Source organism: Puntigrus tetrazona, chromosome 17 (genome assembly GCF_018831695.1).
Source record: "Puntigrus tetrazona isolate hp1 chromosome 17, ASM1883169v1, whole genome shotgun sequence".
Taxonomy (NCBI): Eukaryota; Metazoa; Chordata; class Actinopteri; order Cypriniformes; family Cyprinidae; genus Puntigrus; species Puntigrus tetrazona.
Genome location: NC_056715.1, coordinates 7,200,327 through 7,218,181, shown reverse-complemented (window position 1 = coordinate 7,218,181; position 17,855 = coordinate 7,200,327). Strand labels below are relative to the sequence as shown.

The 17,855-nt window shown below is 37.1% G+C and overlaps 1 protein-coding gene across 3 annotated transcripts; it reads right to left on the bottom strand.

The window, feature by feature from the left end:
• Positions 1–5,434: 5,434 nt before the first annotated feature.
• eno4 (enolase 4) lies at positions 5,435–17,053 on the bottom strand. 3 transcript variants are annotated; one of them, XM_043262202.1, is made up of 13 exons: positions 16,831–17,053; positions 12,736–12,864; positions 11,164–11,363; positions 10,925–11,073; positions 9,886–10,055; positions 8,931–9,059; positions 8,718–8,789; positions 7,336–7,494; positions 7,088–7,213; positions 6,800–6,992; positions 6,580–6,632; positions 6,029–6,146; positions 5,435–5,953 (listed from the first exon to the last, which is right to left on the bottom strand). In XM_043262202.1, exons 1-13 carry the CDS (start codon positions 16,846–16,848, stop codon positions 5,874–5,876), a joined length of 1,596 nt encoding a protein of 531 aa, XP_043118137.1. In that variant the 5' UTR covers positions 16,849–17,053; the 3' UTR covers positions 5,435–5,873. The 3 variants fall into 3 exon arrangements, with proteins under 3 accessions (XP_043118137.1, XP_043118135.1, XP_043118136.1); XM_043262200.1 differs by lacking the exon at positions 16,831–17,053 and adding an exon at positions 13,088–16,813; XM_043262201.1 differs by lacking the exon at positions 16,831–17,053 and adding an exon at positions 13,088–16,813 and having other exon boundaries at positions 6,580–6,626.
• Positions 17,054–17,855: the final 802 nt, after the last annotated feature.

The following is a 17,855-nucleotide window of genomic DNA, read 5'->3' as shown; positions in this document are numbered from 1 at the left end:
GTTAAGAAGCACAACCATTTTCAACTTCATAGTAATGACAAATGTTTCTTTATTATGATTATTTCTAAAGATTTCTGAAGCTGAAGCTGTCCCTTTCACAGGAATAAATTATATTTTTTTAATTTATTAAAATAGAAAAGTTATTTTAAATTGCATTTATATTCCACAATATTACTGTTTTGCAGATTTGTTTTAGTGAAATAAATACAGCCTAATGAGAATTTTCTTTTACATTTCGCAATTATGTTTTTGAAACAGAGTGAAAAAGAATGTTTCTTTTGAATGGTAGTGTACATACCACTTATACTAGAAACTGTCAGTATGAAAGAAGTAATTGCACGGTAATTTCAACAATTTTAGGACGTTTGTGCATGCTTTGGGACAAAATCTCAGATTTCAGGATAACTACAATATTCGTCACAAATCAAATTATCTAAACTGTCAGCCCTCAAACATTTATAGCTTTATACTATTACAGCATGTGACGCATGAAATTATAGAAAAAGAAAGTTCAGAAATCCATGAAGTCTCCAGAGCTGTGAAAGAGCGTCCCCTAAAACATATTATTCACACTGTATTAACTTGAGAACATTTAAACATCTACAAGTGGTATGTTTTTGATTTTCTTTGCTATGAGAGGCTTTGAATATATGTGAGTGTTTAATAGTAGTGAAACGAAATCCCTTTCCGTCCCACTGTCTACTTTGGCTGGACAGTCACTGAACAGAGTCACTGACACATGCTTTGTCTGTGTGAGAAGCCTTTCTGGAGGGGCGTTGGTGACTAGCCTTGAACGTAACAACCTAGTGTGTTCTCAAAAAGGCTTTGGCTAGACTAGTATTAACCTTCTAACATCCCGCTCGGTAATTACAAGGCACTGATGTGAACTTCTCCCCCTTTTAACAATCTTTTTACTGTTTCTCGAACCTGGATATTTTTCAGGTTCAGCAGCGGTCTCTCAAAGAATAGCCATTCTCACCAACAGTACAGAAGAAAAGCAATTTTGAGTCGTCAATAAGACAATAAATAGATGCTATTTATACATTTATTGATTTAGCCGAAATGAAATGTTTTATTCTTTTTCAAATTACTGCTGACATGACAGTAACCCTCTACTGAATGGAATATATAAAGCGTTTAGTTTAAATGGGTGGCTTAAGTGAAGGATTTTGAAAGCTTGTGTAGGCACGGGCCTGAGGCGGTTTCATTTATGGCAGCCATTGTGACTCTCTAAATGCTTCTTTTAATGAGGTCAGACGTACACGAGGTATTGTTATGAAGCAGAATATTTTTCGGAAGCCTTTTTCTGGAACGAGCATGTTTTGTAAGGTTCGTGACATTTCTTTTCAAATTTAAATGCTAAGTTCAAAATGTTCATGTAGTCAAATCATGAATAAAAATGTATTTTAATTAACATAAAATCTACTATAAAAAAAGTTTAAAATTAAGATCTTTATATCTTTTCAAAGATATCTTTAATGCTCACCAAGGCAATTTTTTTTCTTGATCAAAAGCGCAGTTACAGTTAAAAAAGTAATATTGTGAAATATTATTAAATATTGTTTACTGTTTAAATTTGAATATACTGTAAAAATGCATCAGCATCATTACTCCAGTCTTCAGTGTCACATAATCCTTTTGAATTTTTGAATCCTTTTTGTAGAAAACAGTGATTCATTTTTTTCAGGATTCTCCAATTAATAGAAAGTAAATTAATATCTAATTTATTTGTAAAACAACTTCATACCGCTCCCAAATTTCAGACTGTAGTGCGAGTATGTCTAAAAATAATTACATAAAAATGTTTAGCATATATAAGGTTTTTCAGACCTTGATGTGGAGGCCTTTTTAATAGTCTGCCAGGCTGGAAAATCATTTAGGATGGATTTAGGTGACTTGAGGTCAGTGATTTATTGGTATTTTGGGTAAACATCTTTTTCTCATTTTCTGATGTAAATTGGATCCCTGAAATTTTGTATCTTTCCCCATCCAGTGGACAGAGAAGCATTTTATTCGGTCCGAATCGCACACTAGATCAGATTTACACAATGCAGTGATGTTTGTCATGCCTCGTTACACAACAGGATTTCATTTCCTCCGGTGAGCTGCAGCTGCTGTGTTGTTGTTGTGCTCTGAAACAGGAGATGTGTGTGTCTGCGCTGAGGCTCAGTGACGCCTTTCCACTGCTTTCACACACTTAGGCACAATTTCCAGCGCGGCTTAGAGCTGTTCATGGGGTTAAATCTTCCCAGACACAAGATGAAACTTTATTCTCTCTCGCTCTCCCCCCTTTTTTTTCTCTTTTTTTTTCCCTCTGTTCCTCACCTGACCCTGGCCTGCAGCAGAGAATAACACACACTGTACGCTCCAATTCAAGGCTGTGTTTGAGAAGCGTTTTATAAACGTGTTAGTATTGACTGTCATTGTGTTTTGTGAATGAAAGAGCTTTGGAATGTTGTTGTGCTGCTTTAAATGTTGCTTTGAATCTTTGGGGTCCTTTGAAAGCCGCTAGGATGTTTGTAATGTGAATCTAGTAAACAACGATGTTAAATGTGGGTTAAACTACTGTTGTTCATGAAAAATGTTCATGTTTTGACACTCTGTTTTGGAGTGGACTAGCTGTGTACTAAAGACCATATAGCATTACTCCATATCAGATATTTAAAGTTTCTATATAAAAAAAAAAGTCTTTTGTGTCGTCGCCAATAGCTTTGTGGGAAGTGCACAGCCATATAGCACTGTTGTGCTACAGGCTTCCCAAGTTCCCCTCTCTCTCTCTCTCTCTCTCTCTCTCTCTCTCTCTCTCTTCTTTCTTTCAAATGTTTCACTGGTACACTTTTATTATATATATAGTTAAATTCAACAGTATGTTAATCTTCTATTAAATGAAAAGTTACATCCCATGATTGGCTGAAACCGTGCAATAAATGGTCAAATATATTTGTTTTGTTTTATCAGACTCGCATTAAAATATCATTGAACATTTTTGAAAATAATGCATTCAATTAATAACCTTTTAACTTTTTTTTCAATCAAAGTGAATTAGAAAACGTAAACATAGGATAAAAATGAAAAGGTCTTTTGAAATATCTCAGACAGACTTTTTGCATCTGAAGTCTCTCTCTGTAATGCATTTCTTTTTTTAAGAAGTTCCATTTGTTAACATTAGTTAACGTGAACATGGTTCTAAATCATTTTTATATTAATATAAAAAAAAGTATCTGTTAATATTGGTATTAGTGGTATTATATTAACATAATGGACCTGAGCTTAGATTAACTAACAATGAACAGTTGTATTTATTTAACATAATGCTATAGATAATTATACAAATGTATTGGTTGTTATTATTCAAACTTTCAGTGTTGTCGTAACGGACCATTGATTCCATATTTGCAATTGCCGTTTTTTAAGATCTTCTGATTCACAATCACTGGACATTACTGTAGAGCTTTATACAAGGCAGCCAATATTGTTAATATTAGTTGTAAGTTCATAATTATAATTATGATCATTTTTATTTTGGCCGTATGTGTGACCTTAAAATTTGATTTGGAATAGATCACAAAATAGGACCGTAAACATTCTAGCATTCAGATCCTTTTAGAGTTATATATCTACTCCCCAACAGCACTCAAAAGACAATCAATATTCAACTTTTTACCAGCTCTTCTGTCCGACACGCTGCATATTTTGATTTGTTGACGTTTCCGGTTCGGCATTTGTTGAAGATGGGAGGTGTAAACGAGTAAATATCTCTCTCAATTGCAGTCTTTCTCTCGTCTTCTGGTCTGAGTGTTTTTCTTAATCGATGTACTATAAACATTTTGTCAATTTTGACAAGCTTGTAATGATAAAACGCCATGCTGGGCTGTCGCTCCGTGGCTGTTTGTGTCTTACTTATGCTTGCTTTTTATTGTGTTCTGCAACACTTGTCCTGCGCTTGTTTCCAAACCATAGTGAAGCAACACAAAACAACCTCTATTGACAGAACCACAATTTAGAGCCCAGCTTGTGTATATATATGTGTGTGTAAAACGCTTAATTTAGCCTGTTTTGTTAGTCATTTTGTTTATTTTTCAAACAGAATGATTGCCTGGTGGGGAGCCACAGTAACTTCTCAAATCTCTCTGTCTCTCTGTGGACGCCCCCAGCACCCCCTCCGCTCCCGCCGCGTGCAAATAGCTTCTTTTTTTTTTTTTACAGATGTCACCCATTGTACGCTTACAAAATGCTCTCTGCTCTGCATCGCGCACAAGTTTGGTGTATTTTTTTAGGGCTGCGTTTCTTTTCCTAAAAGGTGCAGTGCTAGTAAATTCACGACTTCTGATATATAATTAAGAGGTAAACAAGATAACGAACATGTTGTGAGTTGATTAGGAGCTGAATGTGTCACTTTCTTGTGGTCTGTAGTTTCGCAGCACAGCTGTGGGTTTGTGTTTTCTCTCACTTGTTAACACAAAATAGTCCATTCACACTCTTTCACACAAACACATAAACAGACACAAACACTTGTATGAAGCGGACACTGCTGCCCTTTTGAACAGGGTGGATAATTGGGCCCATTCAGTCACTGTGTGTGTGTTTGTGTGTGTGTCAGTATCTGTTGTCTGTATACAGTGAGGAGAGGATGTGGAGAAGGAAGTGATGGGTTGTTTTATGCCTCTTCATCACTGAAGAATAGCTTTGATTTCTCTAAAAACCTGTCCGCGGGGAGATAAAAGGACAACGGAGTTCACCGCACTGCAAAAATGTCTTTCTAGTCTTGTTCCAGCCAAAATACCTACTTTTTTTTTAGACAAGTAAACATCATCTTGCTATCAGAAAAAAGTCAAAATGAAGTGACTTTTAAACAGAACACAAACTAAATAATCTGACAATGGGTTTCAGGCAAAAACTATTTTGAATAGATTTATCTGAAAACAAGACAAAGAAAATTACTTGTCTAGCAAAATTCTTCTTGATTTAGATTTTGGCTTGAAAGAAGACTAAAAAACTAAGCTGTTAACAATAATTAAAATTATTAGAAATAAAAACGATAATAGTCAATATATAGTTTAAATACTTGTGTTATTATACATATTATATAAAATACATCATATATGTGACCCTGGAGCACAAAACCAGTCATAAGTAGCATGTATATTTGTAGAAATACAATACTTTGTATGGGTCAGAATAATTTTTTTAATGCCAGAAATCATTAGGATATTAAGTATTTACTAAGTAGATATTAAGTAAATATTACGTTCCACAATGATATTTTGTACATTTAAATTTAATTTAATTTTAATGCCTTGCTAAGAATGTCATTTGGACAACTTTTAAAAGCAATTTTCTTTGATTATTTAGATTTTTTGCACCCTCACTATGTAGTATAGTCGATGTATGTATATAGTAAATCTAATTTCAATTTGTGATTTTTCTGTTACAGGTAAATCTGGAGCACATGGAATGAAAAAGTCTTCACACACACACACACACACACACACACACAATTAACTTAATTTTGGGGACAGTCACACAAAATAATTATATGGTAGGCAAGTCTACAGTGGAAATGTTCACTGTGACTACTGTGAAATATTCTAATGTATTAAATATTGTGGGTGGGCTTTGTATAAAGAATGCTTATGTTTATTTAATAATGTTTTTTAATTAATGTAAAAACCATCTGTAAGCACAAAAGCATATCACATTGAAATATAGTGCATATGATGAGTCAGTTTACATGTTTACAATCTCGCACTAAAAAGATATTTTGATGTGAATTGTAATTAATATGCATTTTGACATCATGCAGTCAGGTCAGACAAACCCTACTGTGATAATGTCAGACAGACAGGAGATAAAGTCACATCAAGTAGAGATGGTCACAGAGTCACCGCCGCTTCCGGAGTTACTGTAAGTGGTTCGTAAAGATCTGACACAGGCAGTTTTTTTTCTCTAACACCTGAAAAACACAAAGGTACTATAGTTTTCTTAATACGCTACTAATACTACTACCTATTATATGAGAGAACCATACCCAGGATCCCCTCCTGCTCCAGTTCCTCTTCTATCGCCAGCAGACGATTGTATTTGTCTATCCGCTCTCCTCCTCTCAACCCGCCCAGTTTGAGAAAGGACACGCCTGACCCTACAGCCTTTCAACACAAGAGGTCCACAAGAGCTCAACATCTAATTAAGTTTTTGGGTTTTGAAAAATGTAAAACAAATTAAATTAAGAAATATTTAAGATGGTCCTTTCTAGTTTTTTTTTTTTTTTTTTTTTTTTTTTTTTTGCAATTTTTGTTGAAATATCCAATTACACTATAGTTATTTAAAAAATTCAGCTAAATTAGAAAAATCGTTGGTCTCAGTATTGTGGACACATTTAATCTACAGTATAATAAAGGTGTAATTTCATGGGCCGCATCAGTTGTTTGACTGGTATTTTGTTGATTGGCACATATTCAGGAACCAAATAAATCTGATTCCACTATTTATTTTTATATTTTTATTAAAAGACTTGATCGGAGACTGCATGCCACTGAAAAATGAATTCCCATAAAAAATAATGAATTTTGGTCAACCCACCAGGTCAACAATTGATGTATCACCACTGCCTGCAGCCAGCATCGTCTCTGCATCTCAAGTGTGCAAAGAGAAGAGAATACTTATTACAATCCAATCGATACATTTAGATTTGGTAAATGTGCTTATGTTAATTACTGACAAAACGACTATGCCAGAATACACAGTGAGCTCCTAGATTTGAGTCAAGTATTTATTCTGTTTGCTCATGTTTGGAGCCTACCTTTTTGATCTGTTATGCTTTGCATAAGGTCAGAGACGGTCATATCACTGTGGTGCCTAATAATGACCCCGGTGACCCCAGGTGGGAGGGGTTTCACTTCACTCCAGCGAGGACAGAGATTGGATGCAGCATCTGCAATCAGGCAACATGACTGACCAATCACTGAAGCCAGCCTCTCCCACTGATCTACATCCTAAACTCAGAGACACGCTGTCAGTTCAACCAGATGACCTGCATGACACTTTATAGCAATAAATGGGGATTAAAGACACGCTTTTTTAGTCTCACCTCTTTCCTGAAAGGATCAATGAGGGATGTGATAGCAGGATATTTAGTAATCAGAGCCTCATACATGTCCACCAGTTCTTCTGGGGATTTGTGACAGCCAGACACCACTTCATACTTCCCACGTGACTAGAAGACAGCAAAGGAACCATTTCTCATGGTTACAGTATTTTAATTTTAAACATTTGGAGTACTTGTTTTGGGTGAATGTCAGAAGAATAATTTCCCTGGTCTGTCTTGCCATCACTCACATAGTCCATCAGGCCATGTGCTGCACAGTTTATAGCCAAGCGCAGGTCTGAACCCAGAGGCAATGCCAGGTTAGCACACGCCTCTGTGACCAGATCCAGAGCCTGTTCGGGACGTTCAAACCCCACTTGTATTGCTCCCTCTTCTGATACACCTATAGGCTGAGAAACAGAGAGAACAGGTGATTGAAAGAAGAATATCATACATTGTGATAAAATACTGAAACCTTGATTTAGACAGTATACTAATTTGGGACTATTTTCTTTTTTATATCACAGAATCATTTTTTACATACACTACCATTAAAAATGAACCGTAATGTTGTGCAATGTTGTAATTTAAAATGACCATTTAAATATGCAATTTATTCCTGTGATGGCAGAGCTTAATTTTTAGCAACCATTAGCCTGTATTCATGTCACATGATCCTTCTGAAAGTCTAATAAGCTGATTAGGTGCTCAAGGAGCTCACAGACTACTGTGGCAAATGCTAAAATATATCGAAGCATTTATTCATTCATTGATTCACGCACGTTTGTTATTATCCAGTAATGTTCTTTGTCAAAAACAAACCAAGTATAGGCACTATAGTATATTCCACATGGATTGTGATGAGTTTACGTGTTTAGAGTCTTGCACTCGAAAATATATTTTGGTGTGTAAATTTTTCAATATACTGATACTCTTTAAAATATTGCCAAAACGGGTGTCTAATTTGCATATTATTGTGTAATGATAACAGCAGAAACAATACACATACTTTTTTATGTCAAAAAACAAAGAGGTGCAGTAATCATGGCCAAACCCCTATCTCCCAAAGCCCAGGATGTCCTCGTCTAAAAGGTATATCTATTGCATGTATGGTTTTAGAGAAATTGATGAAAAACAAAGGACATAAATTGCTGGATCCAGCGAGGTTATACCAGACAGTTGTGCATTTGTTTGTTTACTGAGAGATTATATCGCATCGATTCAACTTCAACTGTAAATCAAATTCACCTAAATAAGCTCAGATAACCAGGGTATGTTAGAACTAAACCAAGCCAGCAGCCCTACTCTGTTACAAAGGTCTTTACCGAGGCTATAACGTTAGTGCTCTGAGATGCCCACAATCCACAGTGCACCAGTAATAGCCTCCCATCTAAACATAAATATATATTTATTGTGTGACATGCTGTTAAGTGTTTCAATCGCCATTCATAAGCCCTGCACGTGATTGAGGCCTGTTTATTTCATTCAGATGGTGATGTGCGGATAATTACCCCATCAAAGCATCAAAAAATACACACATAATTTGTGTGCTGCTTGATGCTTTTGTGTGAGCCAGAGCATAAAGCATTACGTGCCTTTGTCAAAGAGTCAAACCCTGTGAGAGCATCCTTACCCCAGATTTATACGCAGATCCATCCAAAACTCTCTTCATTTCACACTGCAGCTCAAGGCCCATGCCAATGACCTGCAAGGCCAGCACACACACATTACAGATAAGCGGTATGGACACTGGAGTGAGAGCAGTCAGCAAAGCATTAATACTTCTGTGCTGAACACAGCCTACTTTTCTAAAAGAGTGTTTGTTTGTGTTTAAGTGTGTTTATACTTCTCTGACTCTTTGTGATGAGCTGGGAATGAGGATGACCTCCTCCAGCAGGTTGAGTTTACCCACAGAGTTCTTTCCGCAGCTCAGAATTGTAATCATGGGCACAGGCAGGTGCATCTCACTCTGAGCCTAAAGCAGTTCGCAGGAAATGAAGAAAAGGATAAAAGGAGTTTTACATCAGGGTAGGGTTCAGTGTACATCTGTATAACAAGTTAGAACATAAGTCTTCTGTTGTAATGTGATTCTTCAAGTATGCAAGTTAATATGATGATTATCATGCATGATGTATATCTGTCTAGTTACATCTTAAAAGTTTGTTTTTTCCTTGGAAAAGATTCTTAAGAAATTCAACTTGTTCACCACTGCAGTAAATGGGTGCCGTTAGAATGTGATAAAAACATGGCCATAATCCACAGGTAATCAACTCAATAAAGTACAAAGTTGTTCATGAGAAATTAAATATGTTCACATAGACATTAATTGATAGACTGAAGTCTTTCTGCATTATGGTGATATTTTTTTTTAAACTGTTTGGACTCTCATTCTGACGGCACCCATTCACTGCAGGGGATCCATTGGTGAGCAAGTGATGTAATGCTAAATAAATCCAAATCCCTTCCAATGAGGAAACAAACCAACGGATGATCATTTTTTATTATACTTTTATATAACATGGGCACATTAAATTGATCAAAAGTGTCATTAAACAAAACAACAACAAAATCTATTTCAAATAAATACTGTTGATTTCCTATAAATGATTCTTGACAACTAAATAAGCATATTAGAATGAATCAGTATCAAGACTGAAATAATTTACAAATATAAAAAAGGTTTATTTTAAAATCGTATCATATGTCACAACTTTGCTGTTTTACTGTATATTTGATTAAACAAATACAGTATCTGTGAGCATGAAATCTTACCAACCCCCAGCTTAAGATCGCTAGTGTACCTGCGGGACTCTGACTGATGTGATATGTCGGTATAAGGGTTCTCCTAGAAGTCTGGCAGCAGTTTTTGCCACAGCCAAAGAAACCACGCCCACTGCCATAGCCCCGGGCATCTTTGGCACTGGGGTCTCTGCTGGAGGGAGGGGCTTCTCTGTGCTGTTTCCTTTTTTACCTGAATACAAAAGCGGTGATGGCAGAAGAAAGTGCAAAGGAAGAGAGGTCAATGAAGGATCCGCAGTTTAAAGTGCGCTATATTATCTTATATCGCCTGAATCTTAAAGGAGAGCTGGAAAGAGAGCTGAAGCAACAAAGTTTTTCCATTCCTGATTATTTCTCTAGTAGAAATGCCCAATAATGGTGGGGTTACGGAGATTAAGTGAGAAGCATTTAACTGAGCTTGTGATGTCGACATTGCACCCACCAAAAGAGAAGACCCACTCCATGTAATATAAAACAGCTTTTTCTAGGCCACTGATATGACTGAAGGCCATCATTTTAAACTGTTTTTTTTTTTTTCAAAAGTACTATTCATTTCTGTAAGGGGTAAAAGGTTTTCAAAAGTAGAAAAGCTTACCTGGGGCACCTTTAAATCTGTATACCTTTGATTTCTCTAAGATTTCAAGAAAGGATGGATTCAATGAAAAGGTGAAAACAGTCACCGTCTCAAAGAATGAGACACATGCGATTCAGTACAAGCTGCTAATGTATCTGAGAGCAGCTCCCGGTAGGTTTTCTATGAAACAGAATCGTGGAGTCCTTCAGACTGCTTTTACAACAGCTCTCAGATCAGTGAGATGACAGGAAATTGGCTGTAATCTTGTTTAGCCTCCTGTTTTTGAATCCCACAGGGTTTTTTTTGACTTACTGCTTTGGGTTGTTGTTGATGGGTAGTTGTTCTCCTGTGACATCCTCACTGAACCTGACTCTGAGCCCTCTACTATTCTGATATATTTCTGTTGTGACCTCAAATTATATGTAACGTCAGTGATTCACTGCGCAGCTAAATATGCTTTGAAATAGCAAAATATTAAGCTCCTTTACCTTTATCACTTCCTTTCTTGTCTTTGGTAGGTGCAGGTGTGGGTGTGGCCTGGGATGGAGCATCGGACACCGATTCATTCTTCAGCTCATCCTCCTTCTCAATGTTAAGACTGTCCTTGTGCTCCAGGTAACGTGCCATAAAGAAATCACTGCAGGCAAAAGACACAACCTTAGTCGTGCCTGTGTGTATTACAGCACAGTTATCATAGCAACCTTCATGTTTTTTGAGTCATGATCACCTGAGTAGTTTGTCTACATTGGCTTGGTCAGTGGGGTTGAAGTCTTGCAGCATCGGACTGAGATGCACTCTGATCCACTTCAGGGCTGTGGTGATGGACAGACGTTGCTGGTTGCTGTTAGAAAATGCCTCCCCTGACTCTGCCACACCATCAGCCTCCAGGCCATCACTAGGGCCGCTCATCACTGCACTGCACACCACCTGTGATTTCGGAATTTTTCTAATATATTAATTCAGTTCTAGTGTAGGCTTTTCACTTATTTCTCAGATTAACTATTTGACATAAAATATGTTTTATTTTGGTAATATGTCATACTGTTATAGTATTTATTAATATTTTGAATTTGCTTTTTTTAGATGTTCTGTGTGATATATATATGTATATATATATATGTATGTATATATATATATATATATATATATATATATATATATATATATATGTAATTTATTATTTGTTTATTCAATTTTAACAAGAATATAATAATAATAAACACATATTTTAATAGTTTTAGATTTATGACAACTATTTTTTCTGGTTAAAAATATATTATAAAAGGGGCCAAATATTGCAATGTAGTATAATAAAAAACACTTGTTTGCACACACAAATGCTGCATGACTTTTCAGCTTATGCATTTTACAAATATACAGCTATTTCTTCTTGAACGAATGAATAAAGAAGCTCATGGTCAAGAATACAAACCATTTCAAATCCAAGACCAAGGTCTGAATACAACAATCTGTTCATGAATTGTTGGCCTGAGTGTGGGGTACTGGAGTTCATCACTTGATTTTTGTGTGCCATTGTCAAAAAAGTGTGGATTTCACATTGAAAACAATGCATTTCTTGCACCGCAAGCGAAGCAGCAAATATTCTCTGCAAAGATGAATGTGTTCGTATTGGACTACTGCTAAAGCAAGGATCAGATGTCAAAAAGTTCTTTAGAAAAGTGCGATATTATGTTTCAGCACTGCACAAACACTGATATGAATCTCAGCTCTTCCGTCTCATGCCCACAGCCAGTCTGTTCCCTGTCCCAATGTATTACTGTCATAATCTCTAAATGTGACAAACTAAAACAGTAGCACTCTCAGCTGCAATATGGCCACCATGCCAACAGGCATAATGCTACTTAGCATAGAGAGAAGGCAAAACAGATGGAGAATGAGAGTCAGAGAATGATCTGATGCTCATGATTAGTTGTGAGGCACATGTGTCACAAAAGCACACGCTTTCCTACTCTAATTGTTTGTCTGTGTGTGCATGAGTGTGTGTGCATGAGTATGTGAACATGCTGTGACCTAAATTCATGGTGTCGCTACAAATTTCTTCTGTGAACTGTCCAGCATGGTGCAAATGGCATGAGGTGAAAGGTTACAGGACGACCAGCTCCCAGCTTCTTAACCATCGAAACAGAGACACTTAGATATCATATCCACATCGTTTTTCTACAAAAATCCATGTTAATTTCACTATTTAGGCCTAGCCTGCTCACTAGGCACATCTAAACGGGACAACTTAATAGCTGGAAAATTAAAGGCAGGAAACGTGGATCGTTTCAGAACGTACCTTTTCCTCATTTCTGATGATGCAGTACACTTGGGTCTGAATTGCTGTCAATCCTCTTCCGTCAAACACATCTCTTCCGGTGATTTTACTAATCACGGGAATATAGGAGAGCCTGGAAAAATAGTTCGCCTGAAAAATAGCAGCAGGCATTTATTGATTTCAGTTCACTATGTTGGTGTGTAATTATGGGGATCTGACCTACATCAATACTGACTTCATTCTAGTGGAATAATATGTAAACCGGACAAGACGCGAGGGCACGATTGTGATTTAGAATTTTTAAGCAGGTGTAATTATAATTATAAGGTAAAACGTTTACAGCTTTCATGACTCAAAAACGTAGGTATGTTACCAGATAACCATAGATGTCATCCGGCTTCTGCCAAAACATCTCGTTCAGGACGTTTTCTATCTTCTGCGGGACCCCGTTGGACCTGTAATACTCTGCTGCTTTGTTCTTCAAGTCGTAAAACTCCTGGTCCTCTTTTGTTACTTTGCTATTGCTCAAGAATGCTTTGTATGACATGTTTGTTTGATTTACGACAGAACTTCCACGTTTGTTTACACTCCTCCGCTGTCATGTGCGCGTCTTCGCAGGCTTTGTTGACGGTCTGCGGTTGCTCGGCAACCTCAGACGTAACACCGCGAGAATTGAGTCTGCGTTTCTCTTTCATAAAGCGTTTAATTGGAACAAGTTCAATATCCATTTTAACGCTGTTGTGGTCTCCATAAATCTAACAAGACCCTTAAATCCTCTTGCCGTGAACGCCGACTATTTCGGGACCTCTGTTCTTTGACAAGCCTTTCTTTTATTAATAAAGCTGATAACGCATTAACAGGATTAACCTGTTTAAGAAGAAAAAAATAACGCTACACACACTCGCAAACGTAAAGAGAGTAAATAATTAGCGCGGTGCATTAACAGCTAATATAGACTAAAATGGTTTCATAGTGTATCGTTTTTATTTTGTCTCAGAAAAAAAAGCATGATCCAACATATTTTAACATATTAATCAAAATATTTGTCCGCATTATGATTTGGTCCCCAGTGTCAGGTTGTTGGTTAAGAGCTTTATGGAACCAATGGATTTAACACTTTCTGACGTTAATCTTACACTCGCAGCCCATGTGATATATTAGTGAAAATGGCAATGCGGGGATTTGCAGTGTTCAAGAGAACATCCGTTAAGGTAAAATATGTTGTCAGAATAGCCCTAGCTTTTAGATAGGCCTAGCTTTTTTAGCCTATAGCTGTCTCAGCAAACGGTCATGTTACGTTTCTGTAAAGTAGCCCCTAACCTATAAGCTATATTTTACGGAAACCCCTGAATGGTTGTAAGATACCCGTAAAAAACATAAAACCAAAATTAAATGAAGAATGCGTATAGGCTAATGTATATAATCCGAGAAACGCCGCTGCGGTCATAATAGGCTATATCGATATTTTCGTTCTGAATAAACAAAATTACAAATCATCCACTTAATGAAGGAAAGACAATTGGTCAACGAGCCTATTTTAAAAAAGCCCTAATAATAAGAAGTAGTCTATAATATTAATGTGACTAGCCTGTTATTTGTCTAAAATAATAATAATATGCCTAATAATGTGTTATTATTATTTATTGAAATGCTAAAGAATTTTTCGCGATTGCTGCTACGTAACCCACTGCTGTTATAACAGGCTAATGTAGGAGGCCTATATAAAATAGCCTATTTAATCTATTGCATGAGTCCACGTTAATTATTCTGCTAAGTGCCCGAGTGCACGAGCTGTTGCCATTAAAAGGTAGCTATTTGTTTGTCTGTTTGGATGGAAAGAGTAGGCCTGCGGCGGGGCGCCAGTGGCCGCTGTAATGTTAACACAGACTTTAATTTTATATAAGAAACAATCGGTTACTGCAATCTGCCTTACAGCCTGTTAAAACCGTTAAAATGGCAGGATACTGTTTATTTATTTTCAACCCCTTAAATCTTTAAAAACAACACGTTTCAAGTCCTGGTACTGACGTTAAGGTTTTTTTTTTTTTTAAATAATTCGGATAATTTAGGCTAAATGTTTTGGCGTAAAATTTTAATTAGCGTACATATTTTTTTATAGTATGAGAGAAAGCCGAAATGGAATGAAACATTTGTTTTATCTAATTTTCGAAGTTTATATATATAATACACTGAACAATAAAATAGTAAAATAGTAGGCATATATGTGCTATTTTATTGTTCAGTGTATAGTTTTAATCAAATTTCATAAACGTCTTTCGAAATTTATATTTTAAATATTGCTTTTGTTTGGTTTTCTAACATGACATTTAGCTTTGGGTGCGTGGGTTCTTTAAAACGATTTAAACATTTCCCATGAAAAGCAAACGCAGCGCATATGGATATATTTGTTTTGATTTAAGATGTTTTGATGTAAGAGTTCATTTTTTGATTTAAGAGTTCAAAGAGTCTTTTTATTAAAAAAATCTTTTGCTTTTTGCTTTTTCCAGCAAACACAGACTATCAGATCTTTTTCCCGCTGTTGACTGTTTTAGTAAGCAGTTAATTTTTTTCTGTGCTCATTGCCGTATTAATAAACCGTGTTGTGCCTTGTTTCCTTTTTCTGTCCCATTAAAAAAAATAAAATCTAATAACTGATGAAATGAGCGCAGCAGTGTGTGTCACCCAGACCTTTTTTCTTTCTTTTTTTTGCATATAGGCTAGGCATAGCCTGTAGCCTATGTTACGAGCAAATGTGAGAATTAATTTACATTATTTGTACCTATTTATTTATTGACATACATTCGTTCGTTCGTTCGTTTTACGTTAGGTAGCCTCTTCCAAGTTTATTGTAGTAGCCCATTCGTTTGCGAAAACAGTATTTTCTGTATTGCAAATTAATTTGTGTTGCTGTTAAGATTAGTAAAACAAAGGTCGGGACCTCGCCCAGATTAACGAGGGGATCGAGTAGTTTATGGTTTTGATTTTTCCCCGTAATACATGCAGCTATATTATTCTTTGGCTTGGTTATTAAAAGAGATTTCAGGCGGAAATTAACGACATCTTAACATAATCTCACTGTTAAACTAAACTGATGATGTTATTTACACGGAACAATCTGGAGCAGCTATAAGCAAGCCGTTTCTCCGAACGAAGCGCCTGTGTGACTGCGTGGCACGCGCTTCTGCTCGCGACTAAACTTAGGTTCACGCGGAGGTCAGTCGCTCCAGGACAGGAAGTCACCGAGAGGGCACCAGCGTCGCTGACGTCACGGGCTAGAGCGCGTTTCATTGGTTTTTTTGCCGCGCTCGGCTGGGTCGTGCAGATGGGGCAGACACAAACGATATCTGACACAACAAAATATGCCTGCTTAAACGTAAACCGAACCACCATGGCGTTTCCGCATGGAGCAAAAGCAGCACGATTTGAGAAGAACAGGTGTCGCGTTTTGGGTTTTTTTTAGATCAACGCTGGGTATAGGCTGCAGAGCATTGCGAGGGCGATCACAGTAAACATTCACGCAGAAATCAATTAGGATTCAGTCCAGTAGCGTGGTCGGGTCGTCTAATGCAATGCACACGCGTCGCATTTGGTGATGAACAAGCGGGGAAACACTTGCTCTGTATTTCATGAAATAGGTCAGCATTATGATTCAAAAATGATGCGGTCCTTGGAACATGTTTCCCCCCCCCAAATGCAGTTCTTGATTTAAAATGAGTTTAAGCAGATCATAAATGCAGCCAGTGTGCGGTCACTTCTGATTTCTAGTGATCGTGCCTGTATGTTACTGTCGCCACCAGCCGGCCGCGTCTGCGCACTCTCAAAAACAAGCTCTTCTCAAAACATTTGTATTCTTTTCATAGCCTATATTATCCCGCCTAAGAGAACATACATATTTTGCATTGACTGCGAGTTATATAATTCATGTTATCCGCCAAAACCCAGGCTATAGAAAGATACAAATGTATTTGTTTACGTTGCAGTGATTTATTAGTTTTAACGCTTACTCTGAAATCCCTAATTAACAACGTAGATATAAAGCAAAACTTAGGACTATAAATATGTAAATCAAGATTCACTCAACTACTTTTATTTGATGAAGAATGTTTATTGACTTACATTTCGGAGAGGGCACATCCACAGACACTTCCTTTAGGACAACCCGAACGAAACCTGTGGTAGAGACAAACCAAACCCATATATCCAGCTATATATACTGCATAAGAGAATCGTGAAAAGCACAAGAGGCATTAGTAACCAAATGAAGAGAATCGCAATGCCATGCTAAGCGGTGGCTAAAACCGCCTGTTTAAAAAGACCTGTGCCTGCAGGCTATTGGGGCGACCGCTGGGCCCAGTGAAGGAGTCCAGGCTTTTCAAGAGCATTAAGGCTGGAAACATCCACATTGTCAAGACATGTGACTGCCAGTAGGTCAGACACTCCCAGATACATTTGTTTGTCTGTTTTGTTTCTCCTCGCAGAATTTATTGGCGCCCGAAGCAATGTTGTCACATTTGTATTATGTTCCAGCAAGTAAATTGAATGTTTTATAAATATTTATTCACGTCAAATACAGAACCACCATCTCGCGCTTAGCCACTTGTTGCTTTGTTCTCCCTTAGGGTAAGGCCAGTAATTGCGTTTTTGTCGTGCCGTCATAATACACTGTGACCTCATATAAGGCGCGTATCGCGTGGATCATAACAAACACAGAAAATAATGCACTTTATGCCACGACCGGAGCTTTCACCAAAAGCTACATTTGCATTCAAAGGTTTTAATTGCTTAACTAATGTTAAACAGCTTGCCAAGGGTCCCGCTGGGTCACGGGGAAAAAGGGCCATTTCTACCTAATTAGCGCGTCTTGTCCCATCCTTAAGCCGCCAGATGCATCGCCTGATGCCCTGATTAATGCTTTCAGAGCCGCGCACTTGCCCAGTCATGTTTTCAAACTTTGCCAGGTGTCATCTGAATGAACACCAATAGATTTTTTTTTTTCATTTTGTGTTTCATCCTGAATTAATACGACCGCGAGGACTCAATGCGCAATTCCTTGCCATTCGCTAAAGATGTGTGGCGTTTTATGAGTTCAGAACTGTGCCTGTTTGATTTTGTAATGCAGACCTATACGCAAACCTAGCTTT

What these genes read in the sequence shown, in the direction of transcription:
- eno4 (XM_043262200.1), bottom strand. Translation starts at nt 13,261, where the DNA reads ATGTCATACAAAGCATTCTTGAGCAATAGCAAAGTAACAAAAGAGGAC. An exon ending in GATCTGCGTATAAATCTGGG is followed by an intron (nt 7,495 to 8,717) that starts GTAAGGATGCTC and finishes TCTGTTTCTCAG; the next exon opens with CCTATAGGTGTATCAGAAGA. An exon ending in TTGATCCTTTCAGGAAAGAG is followed by an intron (nt 6,993 to 7,087) that starts GTGAGACTAAAA and finishes CTCTGAGTTTAG; the next exon opens with GATGTAGATCAGTGGGAGAG.